The 16,815-nt window shown below is 37.2% G+C and overlaps 4 protein-coding genes across 4 annotated transcripts in view; 2 read left to right on the top strand and 2 right to left on the bottom strand.

Annotated features, from left to right (window-relative positions):
* LOC134841881 (MYND-type zinc finger-containing chromatin reader ZMYND8-like) overlaps positions 1-16,815 on the top strand; it is a 276,942-nt gene that overhangs the window by 109,147 nt on the left and 150,980 nt on the right. The gene's annotated exons all lie outside the window — the stretch shown is intronic.
* Positions 1,890-16,815, top strand: part of LOC134841882 (peroxisomal biogenesis factor 3-like) — a 208,688-nt gene continuing 193,762 nt past the window's right edge. The window contains exon 1 of the mRNA XM_063857945.1: positions 1,890-1,893. The gene's annotated coding sequence lies outside the window, so the exon portion shown is untranslated. The remainder of the gene's footprint in view (positions 1,894-16,815) is intronic.
* LOC134841502 (G patch domain-containing protein 11-like) lies at positions 9,162-11,918 on the bottom strand. The gene is made up of 5 exons (XM_063857528.1): positions 11,830-11,918; positions 10,977-11,445; positions 10,406-10,624; positions 10,163-10,244; positions 9,162-9,491 (listed from the first exon to the last, which is right to left on the bottom strand). The coding sequence occupies exons 1-5, from the start codon at positions 11,883-11,885 to the stop codon at positions 9,418-9,420; spliced, it is 900 nt and encodes a 299-aa protein (XP_063713598.1). The 5' UTR covers positions 11,886-11,918; the 3' UTR covers positions 9,162-9,417.
* On the bottom strand, positions 13,872-16,800 carry LOC134841359 (uncharacterized). Its single transcript, XM_063857293.1, has 2 exons — positions 16,524-16,800; positions 13,872-16,062 (listed from the first exon to the last, which is right to left on the bottom strand). The coding sequence occupies exon 2, from the start codon at positions 16,051-16,053 to the stop codon at positions 14,146-14,148; it is 1,908 nt and encodes a 635-aa protein (XP_063713363.1). The 5' UTR covers positions 16,054-16,062; positions 16,524-16,800; the 3' UTR covers positions 13,872-14,145.

Below are 16,815 nucleotides of genomic sequence, written 5' to 3' on the forward strand. Positions count from 1 at the left end.
GTTCACAATGAAGCGTTTGTTCACCACCACGCCAATTTTCATTACATTACAACGTTAAATCAATTGTTCGAAATGTAGGCGAAGAGTGGAGAAAATTTTATACATCAAAACATAGGTCAACCACTAACAAAACATAGACGTTTTTTAAAGCACATTCAACACAGTCGAGCGCAGTCCAGCACAGTCAAAAAGTAGGCAGTTTGAAGGGATTCTTTGACTTTAAATTTGAAGGTGTTCTTTAACTAAGCAAACAAAAATCAGCTCAGAAAAGAATTCCGTCGGAAAATGCAAACCAGAAACGCTCATTTGAGGAGATATGTTTTCCTGACAGAAGAATTAATGGCTTTTTTCCAGTTCCCTTTTTTGGTTTTTCTAATTTCAATTTACGAAAGCCTATATATAATGATTTTTGATATTCTTAAGCGCAATAAAACGTTTCCCCAAAAACAACTGAACAATAATTTACAAAATTTCTTGCATGTCAATATAAGCTAATGAAAAACTAAAATAAAATTGTTGCCTCTTTCACCCCCCCCCCTCCCACCATACACACACCCCACTTGCGAACTTTTACAACTAATTTTTTTTTCAAATTGTCCGATTGTTATGAAAACTGACACGCGGACTAATTAAGCCATGACAAACAAATTTGGTCTTTAAATTAAACCTTGTTAATCCACTCATTACACCATGAAAACGATAATTGTGCGAGGTGGGAAGGGAAAGAAAAAAGAGCAACATTGTGATAATGCAACAAACCTTTTGACAAAAGAAAGCAACAAAAATTTTGACAAAGCGTCTTGATTTTGTCATTTTAAAAGGGTGTAGCAAAGTGGAAATCAGCCGAAATTTCAGAACGAACTTTTTATTTGTTGCGAGGTGTTTTGCTAAGTAATATAAGCAGACGAAATATGTCTGTCATGGTTTTTTTAACATGGCCAATTAAGGTAACATTCGGACAATGTGAACAGAAAATTTACATATAAAACTTCACGGGTGAGGAAAATAGAGCCAAAATAAAAAAGAACAGCAGTTCTTAGAGATTTTAATTGCATCTAAATAGCTACTTCTTTGAACAAAAGTCTTAAGTAAGTAAGATTTTTTGAAATATTGGCGTTGCTTTGCAAAACTTTCAGAAATCTTTGTAAAAATCTGCGACCTTCTGGTGAAATTTTTAATTTTGGCTCTTTCCCTCTCCCCACATCTCTAATTTTTTTTATTTAGTTGTAATACGTGTAATTAAGGTCAGACGAGTGATGAAAAAATTTTCAATAGTTAATGACAACGATAAAATAGTTTTTCAAAACTAAAATTCAAAAGTGGAAAACAGACTTCGCTTTCACGGAAAATGGATTTTAAAGTAGAAAAAAGTTCATTCCCTGGACATTTTTCCTTGTTTCCATGAATTAGGTATTTCTTTGCATTTGTATGGAAAAAACCATGGGCTAGTTAGACCTTGCTCTAAATTATACGAGAACTGTTTAAAGCTCGGAAGATCGTTTAATTTTCTTATCTCATAACAGAAGCTGTAATTTAATAATTTTTCCAGAATTGTTACAAATCTGGTTTTTTTTTCGAGTTTTTCATTTTTTTTTGGATTTTATTGACATTGAAATTCATAATAGCTTTTTCTGTTAATTTTATACTGTTTAGAGTGACATATGTACTTATTTTAGGCTTTTTTTAAAGCTTTTCTAGCTTTTCTTATGTTAGGCATTTTTCCCAATGCCCCTCCCACCTCACCACTGAAATCCCAAAAAAATTAACTTTATAATGACCTAATGATTTTAAGTTCAACAAGCCGAAAAAATAACTATCTGAAAAAAGTTTGTTACTCCTAATTTATAATGAATTTCAACTTTTAAAAACTGTTACAACATCGTCTTATTAAATTGAAACTTTGCATGGTAAGCAATCTAACTCTTGTCAAACGATTTTACTTTATTCTGTACATCGTAACTTCACACATTTAGCCATAATGAAACCTAAAACAACTATGAAAAAATAAAAAAGAAAACAGTCGAGGGGAGTAAAAAAGAGTAAAAAAGTCCATCAAGTGCAGTGCTGCTGTGAAAAATCCGCGTCACTCAATCATATTAAATGAGATTAGGGTTCCAATTTTTTTACTCTTCCCCCACCTCACTTAAAAAACAATTTTATGGTGTAACCATGAGTTTCTACAAGATTGGGTATGAAGAAAAATAGTTTCGTCATAGCCTAATTAGTCCTCATGCCAATTTGTGTTACAATTGGACGATGTGAACGAAAAAGTTTTTTCGAAAATTCACAGGTTAAAGAAAAGGAAAAATTAGCAAATTTCTAGACAATTTGATATCCGGGGTCGATGTCCCAGAATCATGTCCAGAACTTTGCGACAACTTTTTGGCATGTCCGGACTTTCGCGAACGAAATGAGGTATGTCAAAGTTTTGGCGACCAAAACTTGGCTTTTCTAGATTTTCGCAACATAAGGATCTATCGCGACTTTTGCGACCAAAAAGGAAATGGCGCGACCGAAATATCGCAACCCATATTTGGTATGTACAGAATTTCGCGACCAAGATTTGCCATTTCCAGACTTTTGCTACCAAAAAACTCAGCCGCGACTTTCGCGACTCAGGCGACCAGCGCGACCAAACTTATCCATTTCCAGGCTTTAACAACCAACCTGGAGACGGCGCGACTATCGAGACCGAGGTGGAGACGGCGTGACTCGCGTGGTTTTTTACCGTCTCTGCCTTGGTCACGGAAGTCGCGCCATATCCACCTCGGCCGCGAGGAGCTGTTTATTGGTTGCGACGTCTCCGCTTTGGTCACGAAAGTCGCACGACGAGTTTCAGTCCGGAAAATTTGGACATAGAATCGCGCCGTGTGTCGTAACGGATCCGGATCCAGACCCACATAGCATAGTCGCGCCCAGAGTTTGGTCTAGATTTTATGTCCAGACTTTTGAGTCTGGAAAGTCTGGACATAAAGTCGCGCCGTGCGTCGCGCGGCATCCGCATCCAGACCCAAAATACATAGTCGCGCCCGAAGTTTGAGTCTTGAAAATCTGGTCATAAAATTACGCAGTGCGTCGCGCCGGATCAGGATCCAGACACAAATTGCATAGTCGAGCTGAGAATTTGAGTCTGGAAAATCTGGTAATAAAATTACGCAGTGCGTCGCGCCAGATCTGAGTCCAGACACAAATTGCATAGCTGAGAATTTGAGTCTGGAAAGCCCGGATATAAGGTCTTGAAGTTTTAAAAAGCTGGACAAGGGTCGCAAAAGTCTGGATATACCAAAATTGGTTCGCGTAACTCTGGACATTGAGTCGCGAAAGTCTGGAAAGAGCTTCATGTCCAGATTTTCGCAACCAAATCATGATACCTCCGACTTTCGCGACGCATGTCCAGACTTTCGCAACCAAATTTTGGTGTTTTTAGACTTTCGAGACCCAGGGCGCCATTCATGCGCAGACTTGGCTCAATTCCAATTTCACTTCTACATTTCAGATTTTCAATTTTTAGTTGTCTCACGAGTTATTATGCTGAATGCAAGCTCTTACGATAGAAGATATGAAGAACAAATGTGATCACAATAGTTATTTTGTTTACCATGCAAATTTTGGTTGTTTTCCTTCCCCTAACTCGAATAATCCTCAACTTTATGATGTAACGAGTGGTTTTGCAAGGTTAAGTATGAAGGCCAAATCTATTTTTTAGGGCCTAATTTTTCCGTATGCCAAATTTTGATGTAACAATCCGATAATGAGAACAGAAAAATTAGTTTGCAGGTAGAGGGAAAAAGAAAAAACGCCCAAATTTCCATTGCATTATGACAACATAAAGTTAGTTTTTAAAAACTGAAATTCAAATGTGGGGAAGGGGAAATGGAAAAGAGCCCCAGAATTTCCAGACTCAGACTTTCGGTGCGATATGCAATTTGTGTGTCTGAATCCGGATAAGGCGCCCCACAAAGTCTGCTCATGTGTGTGGGACCTCAACTCGGGATGGTAATTTTACATGTATATGGGAAACTAAGCGAAGAAGTTCTGTTCCAGTTTCCCCCCTTTCAAATTCAATTTTAAAAAGTCTATTTAACGTTGTCATAATGCAATGAAATTTGGCGTGGTGACCAAATCGACAACTGTGAACAGATTTGTTCTTCATACTTTACAGCGTAACATCACGCGTTTAGCCATAATAACATGTAAAACAAACATAAAACTCGGTATTTTGAAAGGGGGTAACTGGAAAAGAGCCCGAAGAAGTTCTGTTCCAGTTTCTCGCCTCACATCCTTCTTCAACTCAAAACAAACAAAAAGTAGTCTGATAATCATTCACACACTAATTTACAAGAAGAAAAAAATCTAGATTTTTGTTCGTCATGATGCGTTTTAACGAATTTTAGAACGTCAAAAGCCATTTTAAAAGGGCTTTTGTGATTCGAACTTCAAAAAAGGAGATTTAACAAGAGCCACTATTGATGCTCTCAAGCAAAACATTTCGGCGATTTGTTTTTCCACAGTTTTGCGAAAACTGATAGTTTTTGGACCATTTTATTAGGCGGCTACTTGAAAGATGACTCCTTTGCATTTAATAGTTTATATGAACATATCAAATCAAATTGCTGCGAAAATGACTATACTTGGCGTTTTTAGAACCACCCGGCGAGGCTGATCTTGCCGGACTCATGCTGAAGTGTCGATCCACGTGCCCTGTGTTGTCGCGTTGGCCAGCAGTTGTCAACCCAACTGTAAGTCAAGGAAAAGGAACTGTAGGATTCAACACTTGGACGCCATTTGCGAGTATCTGCTCTTAAGGGCATCATCTTCAAGTTTCACTAGCATTTCAACACGAACCATATTGTAAGCGAAAAAATTACATCTGCATAAAATTTACTATGAATTTGCCAGCTAAAGCGGCTCTTTTCTCCCCCTCCCGCCTTTCAAATTTGTATTTTTTATTTATGTTTTACGTGTTCTTATGGCTAAACACGTGATATTACGATGTAAGGTATGAAGAACAAATCTGTTCATAATTTTTTGTTTGTTCACCATGCAAAATTTCACTGCATTATGACAATGTGAGTAATTTCTTAAATTTGCAATCTGCGGTGGGAGTGGAAAAGAGCCGTTAAAACAATGTTTTTTGATTTCAATTCAGCCCCACATTTTTCAAAGCTGATGCCCTTTTGATGTACCCACTATAATAATCAGGTATCGAGTAACAACAAATACTTCGCCATCTTGATTTTTTAAAACGCGAACGAAGTCTGAGCAAATTTTAGCACGTGTCTGTTGTGTACATTTTTTGGCTCTTTTCTGTTATCAATACTCACGCTGTTGCTCGAATCGCTTGCTCGCAGGGACTCCTTGTTCACCCAGTTTCATTTAGCCAACAGGGCTTTTTCCTCCCCCCCCCCCTCACACGACCATCAATTTTATGGTCTAACGAGTGGTTTTACGAGGTTAATTATGAAGACCAAATTAAATCCCCCTGACAATAATCTTTAAAAAAAAATTGGAAATTCTAAATTTGTCTTCATGCTAGTAAACTTTTAGAGTAATCTATTAGAATCCATTAAAAATGAAGTATAATCCTAAGATTTTTTATATCAAAAAAATCCATTATAATTGATTATAGTCGATTATAATTCATTAAAAATAGATTATAAACAAAATACTTATACATCAATATAATCCATTATATTCGAGTATAATCGATTATAATGGATTTTTTGAGAGATTATTGGTGAATTTAGCAAACTTTGCAAGTTATCTTACTTCCTGTTTAGTGCAGTTGCTAAGGATTACGTTTAGTAAACTTGAATTTTTCACATAAGATTTTATACATTAAAATTTCGGCTCTTTTTCCTTTTCCCCCCACCTGCAAATTTTTACATGTAAATTTTTTGACCACATTGTCCGATTGTTATGAAAATTTACATGCAGACTAATAAGGCCACGGCAAACATATTTGGTCTTCATATTCAACCTCGTAAAACCACTCGTTACACTAATAAGTTGAAACTGGCGTGAGGTGGGGGAGGGAAAAGGAAAAAGAGCCAAAATTTCTCTACTTTTTCAATTTTGCAGTTTAACATTTTATTTAACTGTTATTTTTTTTTTACCATCACCATAGTAAAAAAAATTATCATTCGTCCACTACCCCCCCCCCCCCCCCCGCTCCACCTACTGCCTTTCCCCCGTCCACTACCACTCTCCTCTCGCTTGAATGAGGGGGGGGGTAATTAATGGTCTGAGGCCGGAGGGAGGGGTGGGGGTAAATGGATCTCTCCCCCCTAGTTGGGTGTACGTAGATGAGGTGGTAGTGGTAGGGTAGGTGGTGGGGGTAGGGGAGGTGGTGGGTTAAAATGTGGAGGGACAAATTAGGTGTTGGGTTGGTAAATTTGACGTGGAGGGAAGAGGTGGGGTAGGAGGGGGGACAAACTTTTTTTTGAGTTTTCTAGGTTAGGAATGAATTTTTTGATCGGGTTGTAAAATTGCAGAATGCTTCCAAATGTTTCAAGAGTGTAAATATTGATAATAGTCGATTAGAATCCCCTAAAAACCCATTTTCATGGTTGGTTGGGTCATGAGAATCGATTATATGGCTTGAGTTTTTTCCCGATGTAATCCATTAAAATGGATTATTTTCCACGAAACTCCAGTGCGGGAAGGCGCAGAAATTTTCTAATGTTATAGTTGAAATACGTGTTATAACGGATAAATCCGTGATGATACAACGTAAAGTATGATGAAAAAATTTGTTCACCGTTTTTAGTTTGCTCCCCGCCGGAAGTTTAATTGAAATAAAAAAGAGCCTTGTTGCAAATTCTTCAAAAAAGAATCCATGAGCAGTTTGAAAATATACAGCTTGGCTTTGTAATTTCGCAAGTGGAGGCACGTTAAAATAACCCGAAGTTCAAATCATATTCATTATTAATTACATTTAAAATCCCTGGTGTTTTTTTTCTGCTCGTTACCACTCATTTCGCCCCAATAATTGAATTTTAGTTTCGAAAACTAAATTAGCCGTTTAAACAACTCAAAAAGTATAAAAATAGTATGTGGGCGGGGTTTATTTTCAAAAACAAAGAGCCTTAGTTGTGGCAACTATACATGCATTTTAAAAGGTGGTCATTTAGCAAGCGTGTTGGGTTAGTTTTTACAAAAAATCATCTTAAAGCTAAGAAAACAGTTCAACTTTAGGCTTTCGATCTTTATTAAATGTGGTTATGGTTATAAGAAAAAAATCTGTATACTTGAATTATATGACAAAATGGTTATGTTTGCCTTTGATTTTTTTTTCAAACAATTATGATATAATAAAATGTTCACCTTCTTGTCAAATGCACATATAAACAATTGCTAAAATCTGAAGTTAATGATAAATTAATGAATCTCTTTGAATATTTTCTTTAACAACAGCTCGTTTTTGTAGAAACAACCAGTTTAAATGATTTATTTGAAGTTTTCCGCGACTGGAAATGTTTGAATGACTGCCCATTAGAAATTAAAGGAAACATTGGGACTGTGACAAAAAAACAGGCTATTTTTTCGAAAAACGGAATATTAGCTTGTTTTTTCCTCTGCATGATTTAACTGCCTCAGAGAAAATCAGAGGCATTTACATTTGATACAAAGAACAGCTACAGTTTCTATTAAACTGCCAATGCTACACCGCGAAAAATCGACCAAGGAAACCATTCCAGTGTTCCGGACTCGAACCTCCGACCTATTGATTAGGAGCTTCACATCCCAGCATCTGCACCACGGTCGCTTGGAAGTGAACAAGTGGCCCAGCTAATGCTAGATTCACCTGTTTTAAAATTTTAATCATGATTTACTGATACGGAACCACGTAATTTTTGAAAAAAAAGGACTTCACGCAAAAACTTAGTGATTTCTCTGTTAAGTAGATGTTTAGTCGCCTATTCAAATGAAAGTAGTTTTCAAAATCAAAATATGATTTTTCTTCAGTAAAGCGCGAGAACAGACTATTACGCAGGAAAGAGGTCAACACCCTGATTTTTAGGTTGAACCCTTCATATTAGATTTAGCTGAAGTGTTCGAGAAAAGTGGTGCAATTTCTAAAAAAAAACACGGTAGAATCTTAAAAAAAAAGATTTTCCCGAAGTCCATATCAGCTTTTCTACAGATAACTAGGATGAAACAGATTGCGCAGGAAAAATCTAAGCACCATGTTAGTTTGAACGAATTATCAAGCTCAGAGTCAGCAGGTTTGTTTCAGAAAAAATTTCCAACAAACGGGCGAAAATTGGAAAACTTTTAAGGGCGCATTTTTTTTTCAGAACGCATAGCCACTTGTGCAGAGATTAATGGCATAACTGATTGTTTTTCTTTCGATTCAACTCCTATTCTACAATTTTGCAGTGCAGTTTTTGAGAACACTCAAAATTTAAAAAATAGTGATTGAGGAAATGAAAATAATTATTAATTGAGGAAATGAAAAAAAATCAATACAAATAGGTCAAAAATCCATCTACTGAAACTTTCGAAGGCCGTAGAACGTGGGATAAGAAGGAAAAACACTGGCAAATTCTACTGGAATATAGAAGAAAAGCCGGTTTTTCCATTGGTATCATTTTTTTGAAAATTAGTAGAAAAGTTTTGGAGAAAAATTGAAATTTCTTCTAGAAGTGCAAAATTTTTTCAAGATCGTTGCAAAAATCAACAAAACCGATACATTTTCATGTTACCTGTTTTTTATTCAAACAGGACCTAACATTAGCCAAAAATGAAGCAGCAGCATACGCTTTTAAATTGCTCATGCTTGAATAATCTTAAATGATTAAATTGAAATATACCAAAATTGCCACCAAATGAGCACTTTTATTTGAGACTAAGGTATATATATTTTTTCGGAATAATACACTAAGCTACCTTTTGTAAATATCGCCAACCCAGAGTCCCTGTCCCTGAAACATAATCCAAAAAAATCCAAAAATTGTTTTTTTTTTGTTAAATATTTTTTTTTCCGCAAGTTTACAATCTATACTTCTTGCACAATAACCAGCTATTTTTCATGAATAGATGATTTGTTAGCTAGAAAATTTTTCTAAACAAGCAAATCATTTCAACTAGTTTTCTTTATGCTTTCAACAATAGCCTTGATCTCAACCAATATTTTTGATCTCTATAAAAAAACCTGTCAAAAATTTTCATTAATCATTCAACTAATTAAGCTGCCGTCAAAAAACATTTTCAATAGTTTTGAACTCAGTTTATGATTTGTCACTCATTTCAGCCGCACAGACTTCTTTATGTCCTGGTCTTATTGATCTACGCCGCACTCCCTCCAAACTCAGGTGAACCTCTGTCGTTTTTGAGTGCTACAGAACACAGGTCAACAACGCTCTCTCCTTTCTAACTCTTTCAGATTAAGAGACGAACTGTAGGTGGATGGTGTCATGAAGGGGCTAGATTCTCCCCGTGAGCTGCTGGACCCTCACCCGGACAAGCACAGTCCAGCTCCTCTTCGTCTAAATAAATTGCACGTTTTGACAGCTAATTCCAAACTGCTAAGCAATTCCTACCATTCAGGGCAATTTTATAAACCTGCAGAGTTTACAGCCGATTTTACAAGCAAATGATTGTTGCAAAAAAAAAAATCTTTTACTGCTAACAAGCAACTACTATAAAACCATGAGTGGCTAATTGAAGCTGCGCATTTTGTGCTGCGCATTGTATACATCTGCATGGGCGGATTTAGGGTAGGAGCGGACACCCACCCCCTCAGGGATTCTACCCCGCGCCTTTTTGGACTGATTTTTTTTCATAATTTTGCCTGCGACGCAAAAATTTTGGCCAAAACAGGGTCTTTTTAGTGCTTTGGGAGAGCTCGGAATATCAATTTGGTCGATCTAAAAGAAGATCGACAACATTTTCTTGAAAATTCGCACCCTAGATAATCCTAGATCCGCCCCTGTACATCTGCCAAGAAACTTATTCGCTAAAACCTGAAAAACCCCTTGAAACAACAGAATCAAAAAAAGGCCAGATTGTTAGAAAAAATGTGAGTTGCAGTTCACGCTTGCAGAAAAAACTTTGGATGGACGGAAAAAGACTGCAATAAACCAGAATATATTCCTAACATCATAAAAACAGCTCTCACATCAGGTTAATTACAACATTATCATAACCTGAGTTTTACCTTTGTAAAGAGACGAGCACCAAATACAGTAGAAGTAGGTCTTGCGAAGGTAGCTTTCCAACTGTCCCAGCTGATAAGTCATCTGAAAAGACACATCATTATTCACACAAAAATAGTCTAAACTCACCTTAAATTCGACATAAAAGGCACTTTTAAATCAAACGCTGAAGTTTGATGAAAACCAAACGACTCAAGCTAAACAAATGGGACACTTATCTAACCTTTGTTGACGGTATAACTTACTTCTTGGCTGGTTAGCACCTTCAGCGTTTTATCTTCCCCCATTTCGGGAACTTTTCCCGAGGACACTAAATACTCGTCTCCGTCCGATTCTGGCTCTGAAATGCCTCTTTTAATGTTTGTTTCTTCTTCAATTTCTTCCGCTGCACCTTCATCTTCGCTGTCATCTGATTTCATTTCACTTGGAGGCCAGAAAAATATGTCAACAGGCCAAGTTAAACCCTGTAAACAGAATAATGAAAAGAAAAACACATGCGCTCTTTTCTCCTATTTTTGAACTTATTTCACCATGAGAGCTTAATCTTGCATATCACTTCTTAACAACTCAACCCCCCCCCCCCCCCGCCCCCGCCCCCGCCCAAAACTATTATTTCTGTCCAAAATAAGAGCTGATAACAAATCGAAAACACGTTAGATAGATGAAAGTCAGGAGTGGATGTACAAAAGCCAAGTCCCAAGACTGAGCAGAAATAAACTGTTTCAATCTTAAGAAACTATCTCACTCGCAACTTCATCATAGATCCATCTCTGATCAGATATGCTGTAATTGAATTGGTTCAACACTTAAAAGTACCTTCTCAGAGTCCAGTTTGAAACAGACTCTTTGGTTGTTCCTTAAAACTCCGAACAGTCTTCGCTCGTAGAACTGGGACTGCTTTTCACTCCTGAACTGATCTCGCTGCATACTCATGGCTCTGTCTCTCATGCTTCGAACTTCTTCTATCATTTTTTCCGCTTTCTTCTTCTTCTCATTTCGAACTGTTTCTGTTCCCAGACCACTTCTGTCTACCTTCATGCTGATGGGAACTGGATCTTTGATTCCGTCCCCACTTTTCCCAAGTCCAGAGCCCTCTTTGAAACCCATCTTAGAAAGCAGAGCAAATCCCTTATTATTCTTGTCAATAGGCGTCGCTAAGGATTCCTTCAGAGATGGTCTAGTTTTTTTGGTATTGTTTGAAGAATCTGCTTCAAGTTTTCGTTTCTGCAACTCCTTTTGTCTAGCTGTTTTAGAACTGAATACAAGTCCAGGTCGAATATCAGATCTTAAACAACGCTTCTTTTTATGGTCACATACATTATAACGATATGTTAAAAAAATATCGCCACGATATATAGATAGCTGAACTCAAAAACGCGTCTATAGTTGAGAACTTCAGGCATTTCATACCTTCGTTCAAATCGAAGGAAGCACAATTAAATAAACAATAGCTTTTCACATTCAAATCCAGAAAATCCAAATTTTTTTTTTGGAGTATATGATAGCTTAAGGCCTCCAATTTCCTCACACTGAAGATCAAACCTAACAAAATCATCAACGAAAAAGAAAATAATGCAATTTACGAAGATGGGAACATCTTTTGATATCTATTAATTTTTCAAAAACCAACTAATATAATTATATATAATAAACATTAAAGAGCCCTTACTGTTCCAGTTTTTCCAGGAAGTCGGTAGACATGTAGTCTTCTTCGTCCGAGCTCATCCCACTCAGCCAAACTACTTGACATTCAATCTGTAAAAGTCAAATATCTTGAAGATTTTTTTCTTGACTTGTCTACAAAAAATTTGCCTTTTAACTGGTTGCTTGCTGTGTAAGCTGATCAGAAAAAAATCAACCCAAATATTTTCGAAAAAAAAAATTACAAAAACTAACCATGAGTAATAATAAACAGCCCTAGAAATTGGCATGAAATTACATATGCACAATATATTGATTTGCATTTACAGAATAGAATTGTTAGGTGGTTTCAATTTGAGGAGACTCGAGTTCCAGAACCGTGAATACCTCAGCTGGTAGTTCAAATTTAGGCTCTTCTATCATAAAACGCCAGACATACAGAGCCATTTACGGTGTAATCGTAGGGTTTACAAGGCTGACATGAAGACCAAATTTAGTTGAATGGTATAAAACGTGGGTACTCAGCTCACATCGTCATTTTCAAGACAACTAGACAATATAATCAAAATTTTAAAACAAGTGTAAATAGGTGCGGCGAGACGGCAGATCTCGATATAAATTTCGAAAAAACTATAGACTGCACATCGCAAAGCTTCACTTCCCAAACACAAGCGCAAAAGCGTCTAAACATATCCAACAGAAAGTTCAAGGAAAATTATATAAACCATATATGCGATACTTGAATAAAATAGCCAACTGACAGTTGGAAAGAGAGTAATGAACGCAAGGAAACTGAAAAAAAAAACCGACACGTTTATTCAAAAACATTCAACTTTTGAACTTCGAATGAAAATAGATGGCCTGAAAGCTCTTTGAATTTGTAGAACAATTTATGATGGACACTTTTTTTTGCTTAAATTAACTCAATTTGAGAAAACTGGATCAATACGTAAAACTTTTATTTCGCTGGGAAATCTGATAATTAATTTCCATTTTCGAAATTAGAAGTCTACACGTTTTTCGTGACCTTTACAATTTTGCTGTTCTAAAGTGGAGTTTGTCTTCCTTTTAACAATTGAAATGCACTGAACTTAAAAAAAATCACAAGTCAAACGGCAAAATTTAAAATTAAACGTGAACAAATTTTAAGACTTTTCTTGAAAAAATTCACCAAGACCTTTATAAGAGTACTCCACTACGTTCATAACTCTTGAAAAAACAAAAGTTTTTCGAGTAAAACTAAGTTTTCACGTTTTAAATTAAGCTATTGTAAGCTTTTAAGCCATTAACATCAGACTGCGCGCTCGCTTTATTTGCTCGAAATGAGACGAAAAATCAAAAGTTTCAAACCTGTTTGTCTCGACACTAAAAAAGTTTCGAGAATTTTTTATGTGGTTCGAATCACGACTGAAAGGGCTTTAACGCGATATATCGCTCAACTTGGTCCAAAAATTATTTGTGGTACCTGATTTTTTCGTGGAAAACAAAAAAAAACTAAAACACACCCGAATACAAAGTTTCTCCCCCCTTTTTCAAATGGTCGGAACAATGAGGCTGTGAACGTTAAAGAAACCAAAAATACTCTTAAAAGACATCTTTTAATACAAAAGGAAAACTTTGTCGACTATGATATTCGAATTAAAGACCTCCAGATTGAGTGTGCTAAACACTTCCCTCACAAGTTGAAAAATTTAATATGATATGAAAAAAAACGTGTTCAAATAATGCAGTGCGTAATGCTTAAAATTTTGCTTCTTCTGATAGGCAAGAACAAACATGACATTTATTTACTCATTTATATATTTTTTAGTTTGATAATTGTGACCGGTACAGTCTGGGCCACTTTGGAATGCAACCCAGAATTCGCTGTTTTTCAAAAAAAAAACAATTAATTTTCCTACCTTAAAAATTTAATTTTGAACAAAGACTTGATTTGCACCAAATCATAGGAAGATTGTTTTTTTTTAAACTTGGGTGGTTCAATTTTGAGTAAAATTTGTTTGTTCGGACCAACTTATACTCGTCTTTCTATTTGACCGTCACTGGAGTTGCTCTTTGTAAAAACTGATATGAAGTATATTTAATTAATTTGTAACGTATAGGCATTGTTAATTAAAAGCTGGATCTTCAATAGACTTTCCACTAAACTTCAAGGCGGCGTTGCGAATGCAATTACCATTCAATAACTTGGTTGTCAAAACAAAACTAAACCGACGTAAAACACTATTCACAGTTCAAAAACTAAACGCCTATCATACAAAGAATTGAAATAAAAGTATTGCAGAAGTATCATTATGTTAACTAAGATGTAAGCAGCATCGTCATTAGAACATACTTTCGAGACTCAGGATTCCGAGGTGAAATTAGTCGGCAAAAACATCTCAACTTGCTTCAATCTTGTCTTGACCTTTCGAAGCTCATTCACGTCTGCCTGTTGTTTGTATGCGTTCGCACTTCTACTAATCGAGTTCAAATTCTTACTCAACCTTCTCTTCTTTTCAAGCAGAGAAGATCTTTCGGCTTGCAGGTCAGCATAGGACACTCCCTTCAAAGATTTCATCAAGTTTTCACTCTGAAACGAGGGCGAAAATCTCTCCCCCCGCTCGCCTCCTGTTGACCCGCTGGCTGCCGAGGAGTTCCGCGACATACCTGCTGATGTGTTAGTCAAATTGTAATGCAGACCTAGCGAATTTTCCCCAAAGTCAGAATTGATGTCAGTGATGTCCGATTCTACAGTAGCCGATATTCTACTTGGCCTTTGTCTTACCGTCTTTTTAAGCGACCTGTATCTGTCATACAACTCGGTTACAATTTGCCTCTCTTCCGCAGTTTTGGCACGTCCGAACATTTTCTCAAAACCAAGCAATTCTTTTTGAGTTTGTTCCTTTTCAATCTTCGCTTCTACTTCAGTCATTTTTCCAATGTCATAAGGTCGATTAGCTTCTCTTCTTTTATCAGCTAGCTTGCTCATCGAAGTTTGAATGCACTGGCGCATACTTCTCAACTTCTCCTTCGTACTCGAAAACCCATCCGTCATGTTTTCTTTCGTTTCCGAACCCCCGTTAAACGAGTCACCGCTGGTTTTCCATTCTTTCAAACGCGTTCGTATTTTCACAATCTGAGACGCCAACTGCCGGTACTCTGGAATAGAACTTAGTTCCGATTCTGTCAATGAACGTCCGTTGTTCTTCCTCAGACTGTCCTCTAGATCCAGAATCTGTTTCTTGTAGCTGTTATGTTGAGCCAGCAGCTCCACATACTTTTCATGGTTGTTGTTTCCCATCACAGTCGGACTGCCCGCATGCACAGCGTGCTTTCGGGACATGGGCGGCGATGGGGGGACGCTGATTCCAGTTCCCCCATTCTGGCTTGAATTGAACGCCCAGTTATCGATATATGGGGGCGACTCTTTAGCTCGCGGCGACTGTGCCGCTTCGTAATTTGATGTGTTCATGTTGACTTGGATAGGTGCTGAAAGATCTAAATTCATAGCTCCGTGATGATCGGAGAAGTTGAACTGAGTATTGATATTGTTACTTGATTCCAAGTCGAACACATCGGCTGGAATATCCGAGTTACGAGACTGGGAATTGTTTGTGTGAACAACTTTGCTGCTACTAGTACTACTGTTTAATGATGGCGATTGCTTTTTATGGTGAGTTGATTTGAACACGTGTCCGTTTGCGGCAAATTCGTGGGGTTCTTTTTTACTAGACGAAACTGATCCAACCGATTGTGCGAAAGGGTCGAAACTTTGGAACCCAGAAACAATCGAAGGTACTTTAGCTTGTGACACAACATTTGGATTTGGATTTGGCTTTTCAATACTGGCATTGAACAGGAAGTTGTAGACTGTCTCTTTGGCACATTGGTCCACTAGTGATGCTACTTGCTCTGCTAGAGGGTGAGTCAAGTGAGATGAAGAGATAATGGAATGATCGGGAGCCAGTGAGAGACTGTGGTCTCCATCATCGTCAGTCGAAGCGGCAGAATTCACTCGGTGCAACTTCACGTGATGTTGAGATGCATTACTGGGCGTTTGCTGAAGGTGCGACTGCACCATAGATATGGATGCCACTGCTGCTGGTTGGTGTGGCTGGCGCTGGAACCCCTCGAACTGGTCCCCACCAGCAGAGGGTAGTGAGGACGTGACAGGGTTGGTGTAGAACACATCGAGTGAAGTGGCCGCTCCATTTTTCTGAGCTGGCCTCAATTTGTCTTTCGAAACGTTCTGTGCAGCTGTTGTAGTCATTCAGTTATTCTATAAGCAAACGACCCTTTTTGTAATTCATTTTTCAAGTGTCTATGCTTTCATCTAGTTACTCTCGTCACACTATGCCCAAAAAACGGTACAATTGAAAAAAAAATTAAGAAAAGAAAATAAAAACGAGAAGCAAAGTCATCTGCGACAAATTATCGTTTTGGTTGCGACGATTTGTCACCTCATAGGCGTTGAGAGCACTTTTTTGACAAAGCATACGTTTTTTCCTTGATACAGATTTTATTCATTTCCATGGAGCTTATATTTCTCATCCTTTCTCCGCACATTAAGCCTTCCCATTATAGACGTGTTCTCAGACATCTTATTTTCCTGCTGGTTAACAGCAATCTTTATGCCGTTTTTAAAAAAAAATTTTTAGGTGTTTATCTGGTCTGAAACTTTGAAATTCAAAATTGGATGAAAACAACAAAAAAGTTATTGACGAACAATTTGAGACTTACATGCACAGTTTTGTAGATGGTAGAAGAGAATGCATTTGTAGTCACAATGGGCTTTCTTGGCAATTTAGAAGGACTGCTCTGTCTATGTAGGGCCAATGTCAAATGCTGAATACCATCAATATAATTAATGTATAGTACTGCTATACCTAGTAACGGTTAGCTGTATGCCAATAAGGTAGCGATAATAAACTAGAGATAGGATAATAAAGACTCTAATCTGCCATTACAACATGCGAACGAAATCTGAAATAGATCAATTATTCAGACAACGAGACGCGTGGTAACAACCCAG

This window comes from Symsagittifera roscoffensis, chromosome 3, assembly GCF_963678635.1.
Source record: "Symsagittifera roscoffensis chromosome 3, txSymRosc1.1, whole genome shotgun sequence".
NCBI classification, from domain to species: domain Eukaryota; kingdom Metazoa; phylum Xenacoelomorpha; order Acoela; family Convolutidae; genus Symsagittifera; species Symsagittifera roscoffensis.